A 26,276-nucleotide genomic window follows, 5' to 3' on the forward strand; every position below is an offset into this window, starting at 1 on the left:
GTTGCCTGCTGGACATTATATCGTATATAGCTCACTATAAAGAAAGACCATAAAACATTGAAATGTATCTGGGTGCAAATGGGGAACACACTGAAGCTGCTAATTGCCAAAGTCCTCTCAACTTCAGCACAGTAGATACATTTTGAAGCATCACAGCTGTTGACACGGCATGGTTCTGTACTAATTTTGTATTTACTATGCTACACTGCTGCACAAATTCTCTAAACACACAAGGAACAAAATTAGTATAAATATAATGCCATGTTAACTGCTGTTGAAATCCCATGGAAAAAAAAAATTTTTTTTTTGGTTGTTTGGTTTTGCTTCTGTTTTGTTTGCCACTTAAGAGTCAGAACAGTCATGAGAATTAAATGGCCTTTATGGCTCCACTTTGGCTTCATATTTTATTTTTTTTATGTCAATCCAATATAGAAGTCTTCATGCTCTCACCCCGTGTCAATTTCATAGCTGCCACTGGCTGCTATACATTTCCTGTTTCTTCTGGTGGTTAATCTGGGTGTCTAATTGCTCAATGTTATGTCCTATTGAGTTTTCTTTAGCTAGTCAAGGAACTGACTTTAAATTTCCCCGGGGTCTTATGGCTCCTTCCATGGGATTTGATGCTTTTGACTATACAGTGATATTTATATATGTATATGTATACATATATAGATATAGGAAATACACACACTAACACACTATAATATTTATAAAACACATGTATATTCACATATATGTATGCATTGTTTTTTGCAAATGAAAAAATAAAGCAAGCAAAACAAGACTGACCTAACCTACCTGTACTCGGCTCACATTCAACGAAGTCTTCGTCATCGCTTGAACATTCAGCAGATGAAACAAGGTCATCTGATGTTGGCTGTGCATGTCAAAGAAAAAATAATGAGATGTGGGAAGAGAGAAAGAGATAAGGAAACCAATGCACAAAAGTACCAAAGACTCATCATTGTGTCCTGCCTCCATCATCATTACTGTCTTTCTTCTCTAAAGAAGGGTAGAGAATTTTAACTCTTGTGTAGCTGTGAATGGCTCTGGGTCCAGACACTCTGGGTGGGTCTCATGGGAAGCTGAGTAACCCAAGGTGGTTCCAGGAGGCTCAAGCCTATCCCATCCCTGTAGATCACATTTGCAGCCTGACTCTATCCTTACTTTACTTTCAATTTTGAGAATCAGAAGGGCAGGAGAAAGGCTATTGCAGATGGTGGCAATACAAGAGAGCAAGCCAGCACAGAAATGCTCGGCAGCTTGGAGAGAGTTTCAGTGCATATGGTGTGCAGTCTCAAGTGTATGATTTGATGGTCGCGAATCTATAGGCTGGCATAATTAATGAATGCCGTGGAAGGCAGTCTGTTCGGGAATAGCATAATGACTTCTCTCGCCATCAGCGATTTCTTCATGTAATTGCTGCAATTAGCTGAATTAGTAATGTGGACCAGCAGACAGACACTACAAGACAGCCTCTGGACACACAGGTAAGGCTGTATCTGAAGAGAGCACAAAATTTCTGATTGTAACAGTAGTAATTCAATTTGAGAAAAAAAAAATTTTTTTCCTATTGAATCCTGCAGAAATTCCCCAAAGACAGGGAATCTGCTGCTGCAAGAAATATAAGGGACTGTGGGCATGGTCAGTGCGAAGGGCCCTTGCTAGATAGTAAATGAGAAGACTCCTTTCTGTACCTGGTACATACTACGTGCACAATAAATACTCTTTAGATCAACCAATCAATCATTAATCTACAGCTCTTGTCTAAAAACAAAACTTTTGTCCTACTAGCAGTTGTTCAACAAATGCTCGTTGCTTTCTACTTCCTGATGTTAATAGTATTAACTGACTTGCTAGTCTTATTATTCCCAATGCATTGAAGTCTCAATCCATATTCAAGAGGAAAAGCAATTACAAGTCAGATGCTCTGCTAGACGCATATACAGGCTTACGAGTTACAGTTATTACTAATTAATGAGACACAATTCTCACATTGGTCCTTCGGGACAGGGATAATTATTATACTTTTAAGGAGAACTGAAGTTCAGAGAGGTTAAGTGAGTTGCTAAAAGACTCACAGCTAGTAAAACACATAGTGAAGATCTGAACACATACATCTTATTTAAAATCTGCATTTGTAGCTCCCGTAGGCTTCTTGCATCCCCTTCTTATAGGATGCTATGGACTGAACTGTGTCCTCTCCCAAGTTTGTATATTGAAGTTCTAACCCCCTTGTACCTCAGAATGTGACTGCTATTTGGAGATGGGGTCTTTAAAGAGGTAATGAAGTTAAAAGGAGGTCATTTGGGTAAGTAAATCCAACATGACTGCTCTCCTTATAAAAGAAGAGACTCTCTCTCTCTCTCTCTCTCTCTCTCTCACACACACACACACACACACACACACAGAGGGGAGACCACGGGAAGGCACAAGGGAAAGGCAGTCATCTATAAGCCAGGGGGAGAGGCCTCCGAAGAAATCAGACCCCTGACAGCTTGACTTCAGAGTGCCAGCTTCTAGAACCGTGAGAAATTAAATCCCTCTTGTTTAAGCCACTCTGTCTGTGGTCCTTTGTTATGGCAGCCCTAGAAAATGAATACACATGACAACCCATATGCTTAGTGTTTCCAGACAATGTCCTTCTTGAAATAGACATAGGAGGCATAGAACCGCTGAACACAGCAAAGCACAGGAGAAAAACCACATTAGGTAATTGATTTCGCTTAACTCACAGTGGCAGAGAGGGACCTTAAACCACATTCTTGATCTTTATTCTACACTTGTCAAAGAGATACTTCTCTCCTCCTTAAAGTTGAAAGAAAAAGATTTTTCAAACATTCTATTTTTATTTTCAATTAGACACTACCGACGTGTGCATTTCACTTCCAGCAACTGATGCTGGCATTTGTATCCTGGAGTATTACTATTTGTGTTAGAGAGATCATAAGCTCACTCTTCTGGAGTTTCTGGCTGTGATAGGGCCAGTACAGGTCCATTTCCCGTCATTCAGGGAAGGGAGGTGGTAAGAGAATAAATATTAACTGTGCAGATGCAAAGGCAAATATATGGGAAAGGCCACAATCATTTCTTCCGGCAATCTTGATTCCAGCTTGTGATTCATCCAGCCTGGCATTTTGCATGATGTACCCTGCATATAAGTTAAAGAAGCAGGGTGACAATATACCATCCTGACGGACCCATTTACCAGTTTTGAACTAGATTGCCAGGAGGAATATCAACAACCTCAGTCATGCAGATGATACCATTCTAGTGGCAGAAAGCAAAGAGGAACTAAAGAGACTCTTAATAAGGGAAAAAGCTGGCTTAAAACTCAACATTCAAAAAATGAAGAACATGGCATCCGGTCCCATCACTTCATGGCAAATAGAAGGGGAAAAAGTGGAAACAGTGACAGATTTTATTTTCTTGGGCTCCAAATTCATTGTGGACAGTAACTGCAGTCGTGAAATTGAAAGACATTTGCTCCTTGGAAGAAAAGCTGTCACAAACCTAGACAGTGTATTAAAAAGCAGAAACATCACTTTGCTGATAAAGTGTGGTCACAGCTATGGTTTTTCCAGTAGTCACGTATGGGTGTGAAGTGGATCATAAAGAAGGCTGAGCTCCAGAGAACTGATACTTTTGAACTGTGTTGTTGGAGAAGACTCTTGAGAGTCCCTGGGGCTGCAAGGAGATCAAACCAGTCAATGCTAAAGGAAATCAACTCTGAATATTCATTGGAAGGACTGATGCTAAAGCTGAAGCCATCTGATGCAAAGAGTCAACTCATTGGAAAAGACCATGATGCTGGGAAAGATTGAAGGCAAAAGGAGAAGGAGATGACAGAGGATGAGATGGTTAGAGAGCAAGCAGAGACTCAATGGACGTGAGTCTGAGCAAACTCTGGGAGACAGTGAAGGACAGGGAAGCCTAACGTGCTGCCGTCCATGGGGTCACAGAGTCAAACATGACTGAGTGACTAAACAATGATAACATAATCATTGTTTGATAGTTCTAAGGCATGCGTTTTCTATGGGGATGACAACGCTCAGCAATAATTGTTTTGGGCAAAAGGGTGAGGATCTTAAATATGTAAATGGCTTGTGACCTGCCAAGGGCCCACAGTTCTTAAACAAATTACAGTATACCTGATATTAAAATTTTATGGAAAAGAGCACTTGAGGGGGAATAGTCTAAAAATCTCCTTAGAGGTTGAGAATACATTTCAAACATGTAATCAATTGGAAATTAGTTGTTGGTGACGATTATAAGGACCTTACAGAATGGCCCATATAAGGCTTAACTAGCTTTGGTCACTGGAAATGAATGAAAACTGCTGAGTTAATGAAAATCTAGCAAGCTCGTCTTAAGAATTGAAGGCCAGGTAATAAAGTTTAAAAAGGCCACGGAGCAAATGTATGAAAAGAATGCAAAACTTCAAGAGAAACCAAAAAGGTGTTAACATATTAGGGGAATCTTTAACATTGTAAAAATTATCTGAATTTTTATTAGCCAAAACACAATGTAAAGTTTTTTTGTTTTTGTTTGGTTTTTAAGATAAGTACTAGGCTCTGCAGTTGAAGACTATTTCCCACTTTCCTCTTAGCTTCCTCTTAAATATGGAAATGGCTTGTGACCTGCCAAGGGCCCACAGCACTTAAAACAGACCCACAGCCTCCTCCAACACTGCAAAAATTCTCTCTCCTGTGGTTTGAGTGACACTGTCCCAAGCCCCTACTCCCTTTCTCCATCACTACCCCCATTTCTGTGCCCACAATGGGCCCTAAACCCCAGGGCAGCCCCCACACCTATGCTCACCATATCCTCCCTCCTCACTTTCAGTGAAGTGAACTGGCCATGCCCCTCTTCCCAAAGACTTTTTTTTTTTTTAATATGTGTATGGATGATAACAATGTTCCTCCAAGGCAACAGAAGCACATTTTGCCAGAAGCTCCTATGCATGGTGTCTAAGAACAGGAGACAACAGGCCATGAAGAGTGTAGTTGCAGTATAGTTGGAAAATCCCAGCTCCTAAGCATGTCTGTGAGTTGGGAGAGTCAGTTACCTCCCCTCTTCAGGCTTCAATTACTTTCATCTCTAAACTGGGATGAATACAGTCTTTTGTCATTACCTGGGCATGTGATTTAAAAGTAATGTTAAAAGTGAGACTCTGTCTCTGGCATGTGGTACACGCTCAATAAACAGGAGCTAAAACTAGCTAACTCAATCAACCAGTCAATCAACAGGAACATGGAAACTGGTTGCTACTCCTAATTTACATAGATTTGCTATCTGCCTTTGCACTCTGTCGTTACTGATTTATCCCTCAATAGAACTGCTTGTTGATAATTCTTGACCTCCACATAGTGATACAAACACCATTTCTGGTTGGATCAGCTATGAAGACTGATAAAGAAAAATATACTCAAGAGCATGCCAAGAGAGCTTAAAAGTTTACTGGAAGATGAAATCAGTTTCCAAGGGCTGTAGGTCCATACATTCCTCAAGGGTCTTATATGAATTAAACCCCTTCCTTTCTGTCTCTGAAACTTCACCATCACCGTTTATGGCCACAGCCACTGAAATTCCCAAAGCAATTACAAATATCTCAACCCCCTCCTTGCCCATTGTGGAAAACAGTGTTTATCTGGAGAACCTGGCATTGGATACAGTCATGCCTGCCGCAGAACACTGTGCAGTCTCAGAAATGCTTGCTCTGCCAGGGTAGCAAGCTTTGATTTGCAAAAGGCAGGATTAAGATCACTATATTTAGGGATTAAAAAAATAAATAAATAAATAAAACTATTTCTGTCCCTGCTACCTGAAAACAACAGCAAAAATTACAAACCTAGGCTTTTGGATATACCCTTAGGATCACATCCTAAAGTAATGTCTATTTGATTCAAAATTACTCTCAGAAAACCCAAGGCTTTTAGGAGCTTTTAATATTTCTTGTCTTTGCCTTTCCCCAGTTATAAGTGAATGCAGGGTCTGACTCTTACCCTTGGAAGAAAAGGCACATTTCTTTTAACTATTGGTTCCCATGGGTGGTGGAGTACGTTTGACTATTGCAATATTTCACAGACTCTGGATACAACTATCACAGGCATTTAGAATGGAACTGTGGACTTTTTTCCATAAATAAAATGCAGTAGCCCTAGGCTGTGTGTGTGTGTGTGTGTGTGTGTGTGAGACAGAGAGAGAGAGTGTGTACTGGTGAGTGTATATGTTTTCTTACAATCACAGTCATTTTTCATTAATATTCATAATTCCTTAGAAAGAGGAGCAGTTAGTACTCTTGAGAAGAAAAAGATGTTTGAACCCTCTAAAATCAGGCCTATTAATTTACTACTTAAACACTTGCCATATTCAGGCTTTGTGCTAAGCAGTTAACACATATTAATTTTCAGTACTCATAATAACCAAGGGCAGAGATATTTTAAAGACATCTGCTATTTCTAACTGCCCACCATCCACACTTCTCAAATAGCAGTATTGCCTCAGGAACTTTCTCTGTTTGTGTCCTTGTGTGAGAAATGTTCATCAGGGTCCCTGGTGTGTCATCTTAACATTTTCTCTCCTCTCAATGATTGTCTAAAACTCTCATGATTCCCAATGGCTAAGCTTAAAGTGTTTACATACTGGGGTTCCTATATGTCAAATATCAACATTATCTGTAAGTCATTCAAGGAAGACCAGAAGATCCATAAGCAGTCCCCAATCAGTTTTTCAGTGGCTGAGTGATTAGATCCACCTTCAGCAATATGTAACTATATCATCAAGGTGCTTTTTCATTCACTCACTCATTCCTTTATTAATACCTGATTAATATATTTTATTGCTACATTATATATAATACATTAATATAGTATATATTAGCAGTATCACTTTATTAATATTTATTAATATTAATGCCATTTAATAAATACCTATTGAACACCTAAGTGTCAAGCCTTGTACCAGGAGGGATAAAGTGATAGACAAAGCAGTTCTTTTGCCCTGGGAATTCACGGTCTCTGAGGAGCCTGTCTGGTAAACGGGCAAGCCTGACAGAGCAAACTGAATGCTTTGACAAGAGTCAGCAGCAGGTATGAAGGGAACAAATCGCAGGGGAAGGGAGAGAGCTCCCAGGCCAAGGAGGATGTGTAAATGAGCCCTCAGGGACAGGCCGCAGGGAAGCAGGGGAAAGCCGAGAGCTTTGAGGAGGAGAAGGGCATCCTAGGCGAAATCAACGGTCTTCGGAAAGGCTCAGAGACATGAAAAAGCACAGTTTATTTGTGTACCCGCGAGGAGTACAGGACGACTAGAGTGAAGAGGTGTACTAGAATGACAGGATGACAGCTCCCTGAGTTATCGCGCTGTTCTTGCAAACTCGGATAATAAGCGTGAATTTAATATCCTGCCCTCCCGGACTCCTCTCCTTCTTCCCCTCCCCACACCGGTGAGGAGTCAGCCGTCACATTGCCTTAGGGAGCGGATACACGTGGTTTCAGAACACAGGCGTGAGTCTGACTGCACCCTCCCCACCCCCTACCATGCAGATGAAAGACCTTTACTCGCCTTCTCAAGGGGAGGAAAATATACTTCTGTCCAAATATATTAGCCAAGTCCTATATTAAAAATAATAATTCACACTACCCAGTTTTAAAATATGTATTTCATATTTTTAATCCACATGTTGAAATTACTTGGTTTTGTATTAGGATTCATAAAACTAAAGACAGGTATTATAATAACTTTCAATAAAATATCTCTCTGGCAGAAACCCTCTTTATTCCTTTCCTGAAAGATTTTTTATTGCATTTATATTCTTTTTTTTCCCCCTACCAATGTTTATTGAAATTACCTTAGAATAAACTGGGACAGAAGAAAGCTCAAAACTCTGTCCACCCAGGTAAATTTATAGGTATATTTACTTTCAATTCCCTCAGTTTCACCAGCCTGGCTTCTCATTTTCCACCAATGAGTTATTGTTTCTATAATCACCTGCTTCTAATTATTTACTCTGAAAGGCTCTACCTCATCTCAGTATAGGAATGGTTCCACACCATTCTTCATTGTTACCCATTATTTGGCACTGAGAAAAATATCTGCTGCCATGGTCTGAATAGTTTAAGAGAGTTTCACTATTCACCCTCCTTACTGCCCAGGTACCTATTTGTGATTTCAAAATTCCAGCCTTTAGCCCTTTATCTTTTACTGAGAATAAGCTAATCATTTGGGGGGATAATCATTTTTTTCCACCCAGCTCCTTGGAAGCACGGTTATTTGACCGAGATTAAATGCAAGATAAAATAAGTCCTGCCACAGAACAGCTTTATGAAATTATAAATAACACACTCAAGAATGATGATCGCTTTTCTTCCAGTGAAAAAGGAAAAGAGAAAGGCCCATAAATATTCTGAAGTCCCACAGAAAACAGCCATACATCTCTGCAGCTGCTTCATGCTAAAAAGAATTAAATTCCTTCAAATGCTTGGAGTTTTAGTTTTCTTGTCTCCATACTTCCACTCTGAGATGGAGCTGGAGTTCAGTATCTCATAGGAGAGAAGGTCTTACTCTATTTAAAAAAAAAAAAAAAGAATGCCTGGGATACTTTTAATTAAATAAGAACTCTAGATCAATCAACAATCTTTAATGATATTTGAAAAGTTTGACCATCTCAATTTAAATGTATTTTAAACGTAAGCTATTCTTCATCAAATTGTTGCCATTGCATAGTTCAACCTTTGAGCAATGCTAGTAGATACCCCCTCCCCATTACACACACAAACTACTGGATGATTTTTAGACTGCACCAAAGGTAAAACTGGAACTTGGGCAAACTTGTTAGAAGTGATCATCTCATCCCTCTCTTCTTCACCATCGACCCCACCACTTCCTCCAGTTCAAACCCAATCCTAAAATAGTCCTTAAATCATGGTAAGGTTGTATGGGCATGATTATGTCTACCGCACTTTAGTTTTAAAGAGTGTTTTGGTGTGGACCATTTTTGAAGTCCTTGTTGAATTGGTTACAATATTGCTTCTGTTTAATGTTTTGGTTTTTTGGCCAAGGGGTATGTGGGATCTTATTTCCCTGAACAGGGATCAAACACACACCATCTGCATTGGAAGGCGAAGTCTCAACCACTGGACCACCAGAGAAGTCCTTACACCCTCTTTATTCTTAACATCCTCTTCATAGTCATCTTCAAAAGAAGCAACCAATACCATTATGAGAAAATGAAATACATCATCTGAACTTGTCATACTCAAGTGTAAAAGACAGGGGCGTAACATGAGGCAGGTTCAGAAAAATGAAAACAAAAGGACAAAGTTCAGCCTGGAGAAGATATTTTCTGAATAACCCTTGAGCCCTACCTCTATGTATGTATCTTAATTGGAACAACACTGAATTTTTTTTTTCAAACTTTAAATTTTTTATTTTGTATTGGGGTATAGCCACTTAACAGTGTTGTGATAGTTTCAGGTGAATAGCAAAGGGACTCAGGGATACACATACATGTATCCCTTCTCCCCCAAACCTCCCTACCACCCAGGCTGGCACATGCTATTGAGCAGAGTTCTATGTGCTATACAGTAGGTCCTTGTCGGTTATCCATTTTACATATAACAGGGAACAACACTGAATTTTTTAAAAGTCTTCTGGAGTTCATGTCATTCTGGTTTTTCAAGATACTACTTTCTTCTCTCTATGTGGACATAACCCCTTGCCAAGTAAGATATGACTACACACATATTTTACTTGGCTCATATTTCTTTAGAATGAGAAGGTTTTAAGAGTATTGCCCTGGGCTATAGACATTGCATTCAGCATGACCACATTAGTTAATTAAAACTAAGCTCTGTTAGAAAACTGAATATAAAAAATAAAAGCAAGTGACAACAAACATAACCCTCATTTTTCTGGATATATGGTTTTACAGATGTGTGTATTTACTCATGCAATCAGTCTTCCCTCAACAAACATTGACCGACAGCCCACCACGTGTCAGACGCTGTGCTGAGGGGCTGGACTGAGCCAGTCTCTGTCCTCGTGGAGTTTACAAACTGCCAGGACTGGGGCCAAACCCAACGAGAAAGCGCTGAGTGATGCTAAACCAACAACTATGATACAAAAAGTGAAATTAATATGAGGCTCACAAATGGTATTTACCGTAAAACATTTACTAGTTATTCATTATCATTAAAGATGATAGATTGCATAGGAATCCAAGCCAATGGTATCACCAGCTTCCCTTTAAACTCTGCCCACTGTGAATAGGCTCCACACTGCTCCTTTCTGCCCCCACTACTCCACACATATATTGGAGCAGAATAAAGACTGACATGATTTATAATAAATTGTTCTAATGGGTTAACCTTTAAGGAAATCCCTTTGTAGACTCAAGATTTAATTAACAGTATAAAAAAACCAAGCTAAGCTCAGCCAGACTTTGTGCCGAAGATTGGAGTCCTTTACTTCTATCCTTGAAGTCCTGTAGGATTATATAAATAAATGTGATGCAGTATCCTTTTTTTTTTTTTCTTTTTCTTTCCAGTTTTAAGATTTTTCTTCCATCTGCTCAAAAAAAAAAAAAAAAAAGGGGGTGGATCAAGAGAGAGGAGAGGGAGGAGGGAGAAGAGAGTGGGAAGAGGGGGATTAATCTATCTGTTGTTCAAGGCAGCCTGACAGAGGGGAGAGGAGTATTGAACCACAGAAGATTAACCAAACTTCAATGTACCTTCCCCAAAGCAGGAGGAATGTAATGCTACGTGGTGTTCCACTGATAAGCAAATCCCTCTAAATCCTTTCAATTTATTTCTTGGCCTGGAGAAATTACATATTATTTAGAAGGCAGGGGGAGAAAAAAACAAATAAACTAAAAAAAAAAAAAACCAACAAACCAAACACACCTACCCAACCAGACACATCTCCAGGAATCTAGATCAAGAGCCTATTGATTATGTACACACAAAGGTCTGGCTTTAATGGATGCTTTTCTTATTGGTGCAGCCCTCTCCAGGACTGCTAATCAGAAAGGCTTGGCTGTGTTCCTCTGTACATTCTTCCGGCTTCCACCACAAACCTTGTTTGGAGTGTGGGGGTCTAACCATGACGAAGGGATGCCGACAACTGGAGCTCAAGCTCCAAAGACCGTGGGCTTCCCTGATGGCTGAGATGGTGAAAAATCTGCCTGCAGTGCAGGAGACCTGGGTTCGATCCCTGGGTTGGGAAGATCCCCTGGAGAAGAGAATGGCTGCCCACTCCAGTGTTCTTGCCTGGAGAATCCCATGGACAGAGGAGCCTGGAGGCTACAGTCCATGGGGCTGCCTAGAGTCAGACACGACGGAGAGCCTTTCACTTTCCCGTGACCTGACCTCCGGTTCCTGCTTGCTCACCTTCTGGCTCCCCTGCCTTTCTCTTTCTTTTTATTTTTTGAGTTGGGGATTAATTTCTAAGCTGAGGTCTTTATTCTAATGATGATACTGAAATCAAGCATCTGTTTTTAGAGGGTGAGGGACCAAGGCCAAATATTAACATGACCCACAGTGACACAGGCATCAGTCAAGGGATGTTGAAATTCTGAATAGTTTGGATTCTGGAGCACACCCCTGTGTTTTGTTGGTATGAGTCATTTATCCGTGTTTGTTCTTTCTTGCTCCACAGTTCAGGAAGAAGGAATGGGTTTGAGGGAAAAAAAATGAGGAAAAGTAAAGTGATATTTCTTTGTGAAATCATCTTCCTCTTGGCCCTCTTTTTCGTAGCTTAACCTTATCGCTGAACACAGGAGACGTGGCCCTTCCTGGCAGGTTGAGAGCACAGCTTAGAAAACTTCATAAGCCCTAACATTAGAGGAGAGCAAAGAGTCACAGAATAAAGCCATTCCTAGATTTTGGTCAGCAAGTCTGAAAAGAGACGCAACGTGGCCATTCAGTCCAGAGCAAGTAGCGGAGGCCCTCCGTTTTCGGTCTTACAATGAACTGAGGCATGCCGGCTGAGCAGAAGGGAAAGGAGCGAGGCGACAGCCAGACACTGGGGACCAAACATAACTTGTCTTTATTTTGTCAGTGGCAGGCCACTTACACCAAAGAGTGTGCAACACACGTGAACATCCAACAGGTCTGGGGGGTAGAAGAGAGTGGAAGATCGTTATCTTGCAAAACTAAGCATGTTTGAAGCCTCTGCCTAGTATACAAGAAACTAAGAAATGCAAACTCAAGATGATGTAGAATGAACACAAGAAGGAAGAGGTATTGGTACAATCCAGAACTTAGTATGTGGCACAGAAAACTTACCCCGGATAGTCAAATGCAATGGATTGGATGTCAGATACAAGTGAGAGAAAGACAAGGTTGTCTATTCCTCGTTACTCTGAAAAGAGTACCTTCTACTCAGCCATGTAATATAACATGAGAAAAGTCAGCTATGGAGTCAGCACCGCAGCAGTGGTTGAAGCAAGACCTGAGCATCTGACACTTGATTTAAGGGTGATCTGCGATGAGTAAGCCTGAGTCCAAACTGGAGAGGACAATGAGGGCCTCAAGAACCTGATATCAAACCCCAAGAGAGAGAAAATGCAAAGGAGTTCAGCTTTGTAATGAAAACTGATCCCTGGTTACTCATATCTGGAAGACAATACCAACCTCCCACAGAGAAAGATGGGGGGACAGATTCAAATGCAGCTCTTTGCTTTGTATTATAAGTCCCAACTTAGAGAAAATCTTCAGGTACTGTTCCACAAGAAAACTGGGAACCCAGATGGACTCAGTTACCCTCCAGAAGTCACTTCCTCATTCCTAGGCTGCAACCAGTCTTAAATGGATGACCCCATGCTCTACACAGACTCAAAACAATTTACAAAACCAAACACAAGAGACTTTCTCTGTGGGAAGGGGCAAGACTACTCATTTCTCATCATCTCTGATGGACAGCAAGACTAAAATGTTTTCCAGTTTCAGTTTATAAGCAACAGCATCCATTTATTATTAAAGTAGGTATCAGAAATATAGCAGATGTAATCCCAGGCCTGAGACCTGTGTAGTCACATAGGGGTCTGTGCTCGCAAGGCCCTTGTGCTTGGCTTAATGCTCTGCTTTCACCATCTTGAAATCCTGAACCACTTTATTCTTGAATGTGTGTTTCATAAGTTGAACAGGATAAGGGGGTTACGTGCACGAGCAGATGGGATGCACACAATATGTGGGTCCACCCCTGTTCCAGCCACCCCATCTACACAGAGAGCCTCCAACACCCCATGAGCACAAGATTCTGTGGATCCCTCCTGGGTGGGAGTAAAATGAATCCAACATTTTCATTGAATTCATCCCTTAATATTTCTTCCTTCTTTCTTACTTTACACTGGTTCCTGTGGATTTCACAGCTGCCCCTGAGACCAATTCTGCAAAATGTTTTCGAACAGGCCAAAGAGGTCTGAGGTGGTTTTCAGAAATTCAAATTATGACAAATAGTTCATGCTTCGTGATCACTTGTGCCTTTACTCCTGGCCTCGTGACTGCAGGGTGGGTATGACTAGCCTGATTCTCTCGAGAGTACTTTGGGAGAAAGGACTCTTGCACTACGATGGCACCTATATGGGGGCAGTTCCTACACTGAGATGTCTCCTATGCTGGGACGGCTTCTATACGGTCCCTGCTTCCTGCCTCTCCTCTCCTCCAGATCTTTCTAGACCAGTGTTTAATAACATTCCAAATAATATCCCATTGTAAGTCCCAGTTCAGTCGCTCAGTTGTGTCTGACTCTGCGACCCCATGAACCACAGCACATCAGGCCTCCCTGTCCATTACTGACTCCCAGAGTTCACCCAAACCCATGTCCATTGTAAGTCCCATGTTTTGGTTATTCCCATTTCTTCCCAATTCTGAGAAGAGTTTCAATGCAACCACTTGAAAAAAGAATCATGAGAGCACGATTTTTTGAAAATTGTTACCTCTTTAAACATAGACAGAGGCAGTGGTGGGTGGCAAAACCAGAACCGAGAATGGATCAGACAGAACCATGGAACTCTGCTAGTGCTGACTATGAGGCAGACTTCCCTCTGAGATCCTGGAGAGATGGCTGGTCCTAGGAAGAGTGGGCTGCCCTCCCAACCTGGCCCTCTCGGAAGAGAAAATCAGCAAGTCCCGACTCTGCTGAGTCAGTGGCATCTTTAAAAACTGTGTCAGAAGAATATTTTTAATTTACACTTGGCTTCTTTGAAAGAAATCAATATGTCATTTGACAGGATGTCTTTTTTATCCAAGCATCTTTATTTAGCTTTTCTATAGGTTTTCCCCCCTTAGTCTTCTTAGGGAGCAAAGGAAAAAAAAAGTGTTTTGTCTGTATTTGTATTGATTCAATCACTTTGAGCTGAAAATAAACAGCAAAATACAGCAGAGTAGCTTTAATGACAATCTTTTAGGGATCAAGATCTCTAAGCAACACAGCTTCTGATTCTAGGTGATTGGAAATAAACAGAAATCAATAGAACAGGATTACTGGGCAATAAACAAGAGAAACCACATTTATAATTTAAGAAGCTTCTTTTCATGCATTCATTACTGAAGGAGGCACTTGAGCCCTATTCTATTTTTGCAGCAGCATAGATTTCCTCCCAGCATGGTGGCTTTTCACTTCCTTCTCTTTTTTTGAGAGATACTGAAAAACAGCTTCTTTAACATTTTCCCAGAAGCTCCTACTTTCCTAAGGCTGCTCAGAGGAACAAAAAGACAAAAGGAACTCTTAGCACACTAGACCAGGATTGGTTTTTCAAACACTTTCCATTCCAGACCCCTATATATCCAGAAAAGTGCCTGGTAAGGAGGAGGCCACCAGGGGCTCTTGGTGGGAGAGTGCTGAGGGAACATAATCCCTGCCCTCAAACTATTTTCCAGTGCCTCGTCAAAGACAAGTATTGGAGACATAATCAATACCTGTCCCACTCTTCCTCCCTTCCAGGGCTGGCAATGTCACCAGCCTAAGCAAGCCTCTTTTGCAGCTAGTGGTGGCCATGTGGCATTGATCAGGGCAAAGTGGTGATAAAGGAAGTCTTCTAGGGGTTCAGGAAGTCTTATTCTTTTCCTAATAAAAGAGGATGACTTTCACATGTACACCCATGGCTGATTTATGTCAATGTATGGCAAAAACCACTACAATATTGTAACGTAATTAGCCTCCAATTAAAATAAATAAATTAACTTAATTAAAAAAAAAAGAGGATGACTTGCCTAGGCCAAGTGCTTTCCCTTCTTCCCTGAGTTTGGAAGGGATGTTTGGAGCTGCAGCAGCCATCTTGTGGCCATGAGGTGGCAAGCAAGCGTGAGAGACAGGAGGAGGAACTGAGGAGCTGACTCATATATTGTCAGATCTATGAGATGAGTCCAAATAAGCAGCTTTCCACCTTCTAGACTCCAGAATTCTGGTTAAGTGAGAAAATTTATCTCCTCTTCAGTCTCTGCAGGTTGAATGTTCTGTTGTCATTGTAGCTGTTTAGTTGCTAAGTTGTGTCCAGCTCTTTGTGACTCTATGGACTGTAGCCCGCCAGGCTCTTCTGTACATGGGATTCCCCAGGCAAGAAAACTGGAGTGGGTTGCCATTTCCTTCTCCAGGGGATCTTCCCAACCCAGCGATCAAACCCATGCCTCCTGCACTGGCAGGCGGGTTCTTTACCACTGAGCAGCCAGGGAAGCCCTAACTAGAGGCTGAACACAATCGTAACAGAGAGAGCAATCTTCAGAGAACAGCCAGAGATGGAGACGATGCAAAGCGCCATGTGAGGGGTCTCTGCTTTTGCTGCCCTGGTGGCTCAGATGCTAAAGAACCCGCCTGTAATGTGAGAGACCTTGGTTCGATCCCCGGGGTGGGGAAGATCCCCCGGAGGAGGGCATGGCAACCCACTCCAGTATTTTTGCCTGGAGAATCCCTATGGACAGAGGTGCCCTGGCAGGCTACAGTCCCTGGGGTTGCAGAGTTGGACACGACTGAGCGACTAAGCAGTACCTCACTGGTGGCGGGGGGGGGGGGGGGTGCATTTTAATAATATCCAGGACCAGAACCTGGAAAGTGCCATAGTAATAACAGTGCTCTTCAATATGCCAATTCTGTGGTCTGATGAGATTCCAAAAGGGATTCGAAAGAGGAGAGCTCATTCTAATGTTGGGTAAGGAGGAAGAAACATTTTACCTTAGTAATATTTTCAACTGAAAATCTCGTGAGTATCTGCAATCAACATATCCCAGACTGAACTGATCAGTTCCTCCCACGGCTGCCTTTCTTGCCTCTGACTGTCGAGTCGTTGCTCTCCAGGAAGGAGACCAAACCCTCAGGCTCATCTTTGAGTCTTCCCTGCTCAGCATGATACCTCCAGGCACCACATAGAGGAAAGCCCGTTTCTAATATTTTAAATGCCACTCTGCTTTTTATTTCTACTGGCCTGGCTGCTTACCTGGATGAATCTTGAGATTCTTTAACCAGACCCCCTGCCCTTGACTCTTCAACAAACCCTCGAAAGTGTCACTAGAATAAAAACAAGTCTTTCAACATGCCACTCTCCTGGTCCAAATCTATCCCACTGCTTATCAAATAAAGTCTAATTTTAATTATCTTTTAAATTCAAGATCCTTCACCTCTGGGCCCCAAAGTAACTCCGTAGCACTATATTTCACTACCATTTGTCCCATGAGCACTTCCACATTTCAACTATTAAATAAATGTTTGCCATGTCTTAAACAAGCCTGATAAATTCCTGACAATGTTCTGGCTTCTATCACTCCCTACCCAGCTCTATTTGCATTTCATTCCACTTAAACCTGGTAAACTTCTATATAACCTTCTTTAGAGCCCAGCTGAAATTCATTTTTCATGCAGCTTTGCCCTGATCCTATGGCTGAAAAATAAAATACTCTAGCATGCTAACTCAGTACTTTCTTAAAATCTCACTGAACATATTTATTATATTCTGACTTATGATGCATATCTGATTTACATTCCCTTCTGCTTAATTGCTACTTGAGAGAAGGAAGGTGTGTCATCTATAACCAGCTATAATATCAGGAAAAGAGTATTGTGTTTGGGGTCTGAAAGCACCAGTTCTGCCCCTGGGGAGAGAGGCCAGGACGATTTTAAGAGCTCTGCCTTCCAGTTTCCTCTTCTGTAAATCTGAGAGGACATCTACCTCAAGCTATTATTATGTGGCTTGAAACAGGTATCAGTGACTCAGAGATGTTACTGTTTTTTGATGTGCTGTTAATATTGTGATATTATTTATTATTGGTTTGAAATCACCCACAGGACTCTTACCACACTGGACTGGAGCTTAGGTGCATAATAGATCTTTCAATGAAAAGGAGATACTCAGGGAATGTCTGCTGACTTAAATAGAATTGGGCAAGCCAAGAGTCAGATTTGAAGAGTGGAAGAGGGATGGAGAGGTGGTCTGTTCCCCGTCCTTGTCAAATTATCATTGGTTACAACCTTTGGAGGTGTCAGAGACAGCAATACCTTTCTAAGTTGTTCCTCAAGAACAGGAGTTTCTCTGGAAGACTATATTGGCTTTCAAGATACAAAATGTTCCATTGGTCTGGACGAGACCCTAAAGAACCCATCTTGCAATTCTACAACCACATACCAACGAGTCAATTCCTTATTTGTAGGACTACAGGTTTAAAATAAGTCACATATCATGTAGCATTCTGGAAATTGGGACAATTTAAAATTTTAATAGACTCGTTTCTGCAAAAAGTTCCATAAGTGTCCCTCAAAGAGATTTGGGTCTTGCTTCCCTGGTGGCTCAGAGGATAAAGCGTCTGCCTGCAATGTGGGAGACCCAGGTTCGATCCCTGGGTTGGGAAGATCCCCTGGAGAAGGAAATGGCCACTCACTCCAGTATTCTTGCCTGGAGTATCCTATGGACAGAGGAGCCTGGCAGTCTACAGTCCATGGGGTCGCAAAGAGTTGGACATGACTGAGCGACTTCACTTTCTTTCTTTCTTTCTTTTCTTATCATTCTAAATAGGCTTGACTGAGCAGAGCCCAGGAAAACCCAACCTAGGGCTCTTTGGCCACACTAGTCCTGTTGTCACTTAAATGTTTCAATAGAATTCTTTATATAAAAGAAAAAGGAAGTGCAATTGCTCTGAATAAATGCCCTCTAAAATGACTGCAGCAATTATGCTGTTTGTAAGTACCTCTGAGTCCATTAAGATAAACATCTATCTTTGAATATTCACATTAATGCACCAGACTGTTCTTTCCTAGATAAATCTTCCTTGAACACTGCACCATTAACACAGTTTATTGTTCCTTGCTCTCCTCCCCTTCAATGCACACATTAATACACGCAGGGGGAGATCACTGATACGGTGCTAGTCACAGAGCACACATTAACACACGAGGCAGTCTCTAAACATTGTTAAATGCAGAATAACTACATTTCAGGTTTTAAATATCTTCATAGGTGGTATAGCCATGAAAACACTGGGCAAGACTCTTTCCCACATAAGTTATATCTTACAGGAAAAGGCAACAAATGTTTGCATTTAAAATAGTTTTAATAGGCTTCCAATTGTTCATCACCTAGAGGTCCAAATGGAATCTAATTCCCTAGTTACTCCTCCGTGAAACACTTACCACAGGCTCTATCTATGGCTCTAGCTGTATTTTAAGCTTGGGTACCAATTCTATTACTTTTGCAGCTATGTTGAGAAAATGCTCAAGGATCCTCAGTCCTTATTCAGAGCACTCAATTCTTCTCTGCAGAAGTGAATGGTAGACACAACTCCATAAACAGTCTGTGGCTTCAACTGTCTCCTGGAGGTGCCACACTGGTTGTAATAACATCAGCAGGAGTAATATTAAATCTAACATCAGTATTTACAATCAGTACAGCAGGAGAACTGATTCCTCAGAACAGACAGCTGTCATAGCACTGGAGCTGGGTGCTGGAAGCTTGGTCTGTTCCAGGCCTCCATTTGCTTTGTGCTGTGGGCAGAGGAGAGTCTGCCAGGAGGCGCACAGCTGGTCTTCAGGTCACCGGGGCTCTTGGGGTAGTGGCTATTGACTCAGTAGTCTCAAAGCATTTCAATCATTTTAACAGAGGTAAGTAGATTGTTTAGCAGATGATGCTAAGGAAGCCAAGGGGATCCATTGAATTTATCTAGGAAGAGATTCCTTTGAATTGAGAAAAGACACCTGAAGTGATCTCAGTCCTCAAGAAGCTGATCATAAAGAATGTGTCTGGGATAAATAACCTGAAATAAGAAGGAAGAAAAGGCTCTGAGGGAAGGGGAATAAATGCTGACTGGAATGGCAGGGAGGAATGCATGGAGATGGTGGTCTTTAGGTTTGGCTTTGAGAGGAGGATAGGATATTAGGAAATAAGAAGGAAGAAAAGGAGGATAGGATATTAGGAAATAAGAAGGAAGAAAAGGCTCTGAGGGAAGGGGAATAAATGCTGACTGGAATGGCAGGGAGGAATGCATGGAGATGGTAGTCTTTAGGTTTGGCTTTGAGAGGAGGATAGGATATTAGTGGGCAGAGGTGGGAATAGACAGTCCATGTGGATGGCCCAAATCAATGCCTAGAAACATGAAAGCAGAAAGGAGGGGATGGGAATAAGAGACTGATCCGGTTTGGTTGGAACACAGGGTGAGTGTGAAGGCGGGTAGTAGCCGTAGGGGGCTCCAGGGAAACCCACCTCTGTTTCTTGACAAACAAGTCAAATCGAATATATACTAACAGTGCCCTGACAAAGGGATCTTTTCACACAAAAGCTAGCACATGCTATTTGTTTAATTTCAGAAGAAATATATGTTCCAGGCATTTAAAGAAACTGCTACACTAAGCTAAATTTCACTGCTGGGGACACAGCTGACTGAGGCCATTGCTGTGTACACTTAAGATGAATGGAACGCCTGCTTCCACCTCTTCTTAAGAAAGGCCTCGGGGAGAACGTGGGTGCCTCACAAAGAGTTCCTGTCTTTGGTCAGAATCCTGCTCTCTCTTTTGGAAATTCACCCTGCAGAATTCTTGACTGAATAAAATGTTTAGCCTGAGAGACAGTTAATAAAGCCCTGCAGAGATCTTTTTAGCCCCATTGCATGCAACGAAATGCCATACATCCGGAAGGGCCATGTTCATACCTATGTGTGGGTCTGTATGTGTGTGTGTGTGCGTGCGCGCGTATATGTGTGTTAGAATAACAGAAACATAAAAGGGACAAAGTTAGTTTCAACAGCCCAATAGCCCAATAGATTCCCAGCTGGAACACACTTTGGAAGAGAAAGTTACATAAAAGAAACTTGGGCAGCTTTAAACGCCATCTGGACCATGCTGTGCTCATTTGAGCTTTACCTGTTTTTTTGTTTTGTTTTGTTTTTTAAAGCAGAATAACAAAAAGTACCTACAAATACAACTAGAGAAGAGATTTTCTGATTCTTTGGAGATCAGATGCTCTTGCCTTCAAACACTGCAGCACATTTCCTTCAGTCCTATTTGATACAGGGATACATTTCGCTTTTTAAAGTAGCTAAAAGAACCTTCTAAAATCCAGTCCTAATCTTTGGAAGAAAAAAAAAAGATGTGCAAAAATAAACCAACGACCTTTGAAACCTAATTTAAAGAGATTTCCAAACAACGCAGTTGCTATCTCTAGTCTTCAGAGGTAAGAGGTAAACCCACGAATCCCAGCCCTCTAGCTAAAACACTGGCATTTCCAAACCTTACTGCATCATGCAACCAAGGAAAGGCAATAAGGCTAAGGGCATAGAACAGAACCCAGGACTAAATCAATAGGGTAATAAGCAAAAGCACATCACACTTTCTATTTTCTTGTTTTTATTAGCTTGGGCCAATGTGGGGAATAGTTAATATTCATCAACCAATTTATGGGCAGAAATGTTTTTGGCTCATGCTTTGGTTCTTTCAACTAAACAAGAATCCATTTTCATATTTTACATAAGACATTAATATATTTGAAGGCAAGAGGTTTGAGGGAGGGCTTAATTGTATCCTTTTATTAAAAGGGAGAGTAATATTTTTCTCTCAAGAGACAATTTTCATGTGAAGTTGTAATTGCCAAGACTCACGGCACCCTGTCAGATCATTTTTATTTTCTTTTTGCATTAGAAAGATGATGGGGAGATTACTGAAGAGGCAAAGTCTCAAAGGTCATAGAATGAATCAAGAATATGCATCAGAATTCACACTTTTTTCTCAAGGTGGGTGCTAAAGACTTAATCAGCATATTCAATAAAATACAATGACTTCTGAAAAAAACTAATTCTAAACACACACGATACTATTACAATTTTATATAATAAGATATGCAATCATACTGCTTTTAGTCACATTTTCATTAAAAAAAAATTATTCAAAGCCTGCTTAAGAAACTGCATGGTATCCAGACAAAATGATTTCCTCTGAAAATTTTAGGAACTGTATTCTCTGGAAAAGGTTGAAGAATGGTTTAAAATGTCTGATTTTAGATTAATGTCAAAGCAGTGAGTGATGTGAAGAACTGACTCATTGGAAAAGACCCTGATGCTGGGAAAGACTGAGGGCAGGAGGAGAAGGGGGTGACAGAGGATGAGATGGTTGGATGGAATCACTGACTCAATGGACATGAGTCAGGGAAAACTCAGAGAGATGGTGAAGGACAGGGAAGCCTGGCATGCTGCAGTCCATGGGGTTGCAAAGAGTTGAACACAACTGAACAACTGAACAACAACAAGTAAGGTTGTAGACAATGAAGCAGTGAGCTTTTGGAAATACATCCTTTCTCCCATAGACATGACCATTTGCTCTTCAAGACACAGGAAAAGAGCAGGGCCAAAAACAAACATGAGTCATCTTTTCCCTTTTTTCCCTCTCTATTTCAAATCCTCATCTGATTCATAAGGAAGCAATTTGAAGAATTTTAATTTCTTTTCCCACTTAATAACAGCAATGACCTCCTGGGTCTAACCCTTCCTCCTAGTTAATGATCAGCTAACTGAAAGGCTGGGTAACAAAGACTTGCAACCTAGTCACTAACTGCCAATTAACAGCTGCTTTATCAGTCAGTGCTGTTTAAATATGACAAGACATATGCCAAGCTATCCACAGAGGGCTGAGTACCAAAATCATATCATTAAAAACACACTTCCATCAAGGCAAAGCTCTTGGGACATGCGTGCTATCACAGCACTCATTTTTCTGAAAGACAGGCAAGTGGCGATGAGTCCCCTTGTTCCAATTCTCAGCAGAGAGACTTTGATTGAAGAAGACAAATTTGCTCATCTCCAACGTCTCTGAGAGTAAACACTGGACACCACCCAGACACTTAAAGGGGTCACTTCAAGGAGGAACTGGCAAACAGAAATGCTGACCTGTTCATGTGGCCATAACCCTTATTTCTTTTTGGGTCATGGTAGATCTACTAGTGTGCTACTGTATAAAAGAATAAATCTTGGGGAAAAACCCCCAAATCAGATTATATCCTATGGGCTTCTCCTCCCAGGTTTAATTGAATTCAATTTCTTTCTTTTCTATGTATTGTAATCACATGTAAGCTCTCTCTTACAGCCAGCCCTTCAGCACTCCTAGGCAATACCTTGGAAATTGCAATACTGTTGGCTAATGGTTTCCAGACAGTCATTATTGATTCAGATTTTAGAGCTATCATGCAAGAGATGATGAAAATCACTGAAAGTGAAAAGTGAAAGTGAAGTCGCTCAGTTGTGTCCGACTCTTTGCGACCCCATGGACTGTAGCCTACCAGGCTCCTCTGTCCATGGGATTCTCCAGGCAAGAATACTGGCGTGGGTTGCCATTTCCTTCTCCAGGGGATCTTCCCAACCCAGGGATTGAACCCAGGTCTCTGGCATTGTAGGCAGATGCTTTACGGTCTGAGCCACCAGAGAAAGGAGAGGGAGCAGTCACTATCGGATAACAAATCTGTGTCATGCATTTCTTAACGCCCCCAAAGATTTCAATGCATGCTGGAATATATAAAATAATGTCTATCATGGTATTCTATACACTAGCCTCATCAAAAGAGTAAAACTGCTAAATCTTCAAAGAACTGTGATAATTATACTTTTCATTTGTGTAATGGATTTCATTCTCAGGATACTCTTTCTATACAATGCACAGTCCTGAAATAGCTAGTCAGAAGTCATGGTCTTAATTGGGATACAGATGGGACCAAACACAGGTCTCCTGGCTTCCGTCTATTATTTTTGCTCCATGACACTGCAGGGAAAAGTAACAGACTCAGGGTTAATGAACAGGAGTCTGGTTCACAGCTACTCCAGAGAAGAGAGAGGAGTACTTAATAATCTTCTAAATTTTAGTCAACTTGTTATTAAAGCTTTCATGAGCTTTCTCTTTAAGCGACAACTTGTTTTTGTTTTTGTTTTTTTCTTTTAGGAAATAAAAATGGAATACTGTGGCACAGAGCATGGTGCTTTCAAGGGAAAGAAGAGTTTTCAAACTGTGGAAAGAGGCCAAAGGTTGTCAGCGATCAGTGGTTATGAATGAGGCAGGTTTATCCCTATGCAGTGAACACGTGCTGCAAGACTCTTCAACCACGCAGGTGACATACAAATCTCACGACTCCAACCCACATCAGGCAGCATAGCGTGAAACTCTGCAGAACACTTAAGAAGCCTTTTTCTCCACCACCTTCCGGTCCACGGACTAGTGAAGTGAATATGTCTTAATGAGTAGCCCCAGTAAAGCACAAGAATGATTTTGAGCTCTTATGGGCAATGTAAGCAGTTGAACATTAGCTTCTGGTGGTGGTGTAGGGGAGTGGGGAATCTGATTGGTATGGAAAACTGCTCCCAAAGCAGGTGATGCAGTCTGTGTCTTGGTTCATTCACACTGCCAATGGGTGTCACCCTTACGGAATTTCACTTTACTGAAAAAGAGAACTGGATCAAACGAAAGGTTGATTATTTCTAGAATCCTTAGAATCCCACGATAAGACAATGTATCAAAGAGCTGCAACCCTGGGCTTCAGAGCAGAATGGAGAACATGACATGAATTCTTCTGGCCTGCCTGCTTCCAAGGAGTATGAATGAAGGAGTGAATGCTGAAATCGGATGCCCCTGGGTGGTGACAGATGTCAGCTCCCTACCTTCCTTGGCTCCTTCCATTCTTCAGCATATCATGTACATTACTATGTATATTGATCCTACTCTTTTCCCTATGTCAAGCCACCACCAACTTCCCAACCTCATACCTATTTTTCACAAAATGATTTCTTCCCCTAAATTACAGCTAGCCATTTAAACTGGATCAACCAGTCTATGATAGTTGGGCTACTGATCAGGAATTAAAAATATCAACAGGTAGGTAGAAAAATGGAATATCAAGAATCATGAGAAATAACTCTTTAGCATATAATAATACAAAACTATATGACCCCCTTAAGTAATAGAATTAATTTTATACAAACAGAAGCAAAGCTTTATTTAGTTTAAAGGGTTTTATCAATTATTTAAAAACAAATAAACAAATTTTCCTTTGAACCAGAAGTTTCAGTGTGCTTGAATTTAAAGAGTAAGAGATATCTTGCACACAGATTAAGGCAATGCCAAAACCCATTTTCTATGGGTTTTTTGAGATAGTAGATGATACAGATGAAGCTTAGTTTACTACATTTCCACATTTGGGGGCACTGAAATGACCCTGAGGCATGACAGATCCTGAAATGAAGTCATATGACCCTAATGGTAGTTTTCTAAGATAGAAAAGATGGCAGGTATACTCTAGAAATATTTGTATCAGCAACATTTTAACAAGGAATTTTCTGTTGATCAAGATATCTATAACATGGACTTTTCCATCTCTGGAGTATTCCAAGTTGAGACTGTGTTAGAGCCAGCTCAATACACATGGTAAATGTTTTCTAATTATAAAAGAATAATTCCCTATAGATTTAAAACTTGTGTCTAAACTAAGAGGCAGAGAAGTTAAGTAGCTATCTCAAAATGCATAGCAAGAGAATAACAAAGAAGTAAATTACCTCCTCAAAACGTATTTTGTGAAGTATATATGTGGAAATTTTACATGTTTTGGAAGCAGGAGTAGAGAACTGTGGACCCCTAACATAGACGTTACAAAGAGAGATCACAGTGAAACTTTGGAGGCCCAGTATCTTGCACATGGTGTTGCCTGATTAAGAAAAGAGTTCAGAAAGAGGTACTCCAGTCTACTCTAGATGAGCATTTCAGGATGAGACTAAGAGCTGCTGAAATGATGAGTGAGTGAAACAGGGAAGCTTGCTTGAAATTTTACAGTGAGGGTTAGTGGGATAAGCAGCAGAGAGTGCCTAGAAAGCTGGTGACAAAGGCCAAAACCAGACTCTGAATCCACAGGAAGAAGCTTTTTAGTCATCTGCCGTGATGGTAGAGGACATGGCTCACAGATTATGTGCTTTTTAAGCAGAAGTCCAAACAGAAGGGAACCCGGTGGCTCCAAAGACTCGGAGACCAGCTAAAGTCTCTATTCAGGAGGTAGGGCAGCAGAGAGAGCTTATTTAAAGTAAGAAGGGTAACAATTGTATGCCATTTATTAAGCACTTACTGTGTACCAAGCACTGTGCAACTATTCCATTTAATCCTTTCAAACACCTTGTGAAGTCAGTACCATCATTTCTACTTTGCAGAAGAGGGAACTCAGGTTCAGAGAGCTCAAGAATGCGAGTAATAAATAGCAAAACTATAATTCTGACCCAGATCTGTCTGATTCTAAAACATCATTCTTTTAACCATAACCTGTGGCCAGAGACAGGGGGAAAAGGTCAGGAAGTGAGTAAAAGGGCCTTTTACACTCTGAGCAAATCTAAGAGAGTGACATGGGCCTAAGGAGACTCAGATACAAAGTAATATCACTAAACAAAAAAGTCCAAGCAATCGCATTTGCATTTTGAACTAAAATGACCTGGAGGAGAAGGGGACAACAGAGGATAAGATGGTTGGATGGTATCACGGACTTGATGGATATTCATTTGAGCAAGCTCCGGGAGTTGGTGATGGACAGGGAGGCCTGGCGTGCTGCAGTCCACGGGGTCACAAAGAGTCGGACACGACTGAGAGGCTGAACTGAACTGAACTGACCTGGGGATACATGTAGACTCTGTAAAGACTCGAGTCTATACATCTTTTTTTTTTTTTTCTCCCCTCTTTGGAAAGGCCTTTATACACAGCCTACAAATAACAAAGCAAAATTCTTGTCCATTATTTAATGTGATAATATAGACTGTGGTTGAAATATTTTTTTTCAGGTTTGTCTAGTTTATTCCCTA

The 26,276-nt window shown here is 41.1% G+C and overlaps 1 protein-coding gene across 14 annotated transcripts in view; it reads right to left on the reverse strand.

Moving 5' to 3' along the window:
• NRXN3 (neurexin 3) overlaps positions 1-26,276 on the reverse strand; it is a 1,774,776-nt gene that overhangs the window by 59,032 nt on the left and 1,689,468 nt on the right. For 13 of the 14 annotated variants that reach the window (XM_043920656.1, XM_043920646.1, XM_043920650.1 and 10 more), the window contains one exon: positions 799-877. In XM_043920656.1, coding sequence (XP_043776591.1) covers positions 799-877 — 79 coding nt within the window. Of the gene's footprint in view, positions 1-789; positions 878-26,276 lie in introns of all 14 variants that reach the window. The other variant, XM_043920648.1, reaches the window with a different exon arrangement.

The sequence above is a fragment of the Cervus elaphus genome, chromosome 12 (genome assembly GCF_910594005.1).
Source record: "Cervus elaphus chromosome 12, mCerEla1.1, whole genome shotgun sequence".
Lineage (NCBI taxonomy): Eukaryota > Metazoa > Chordata > Mammalia > Artiodactyla > Cervidae > Cervus > Cervus elaphus.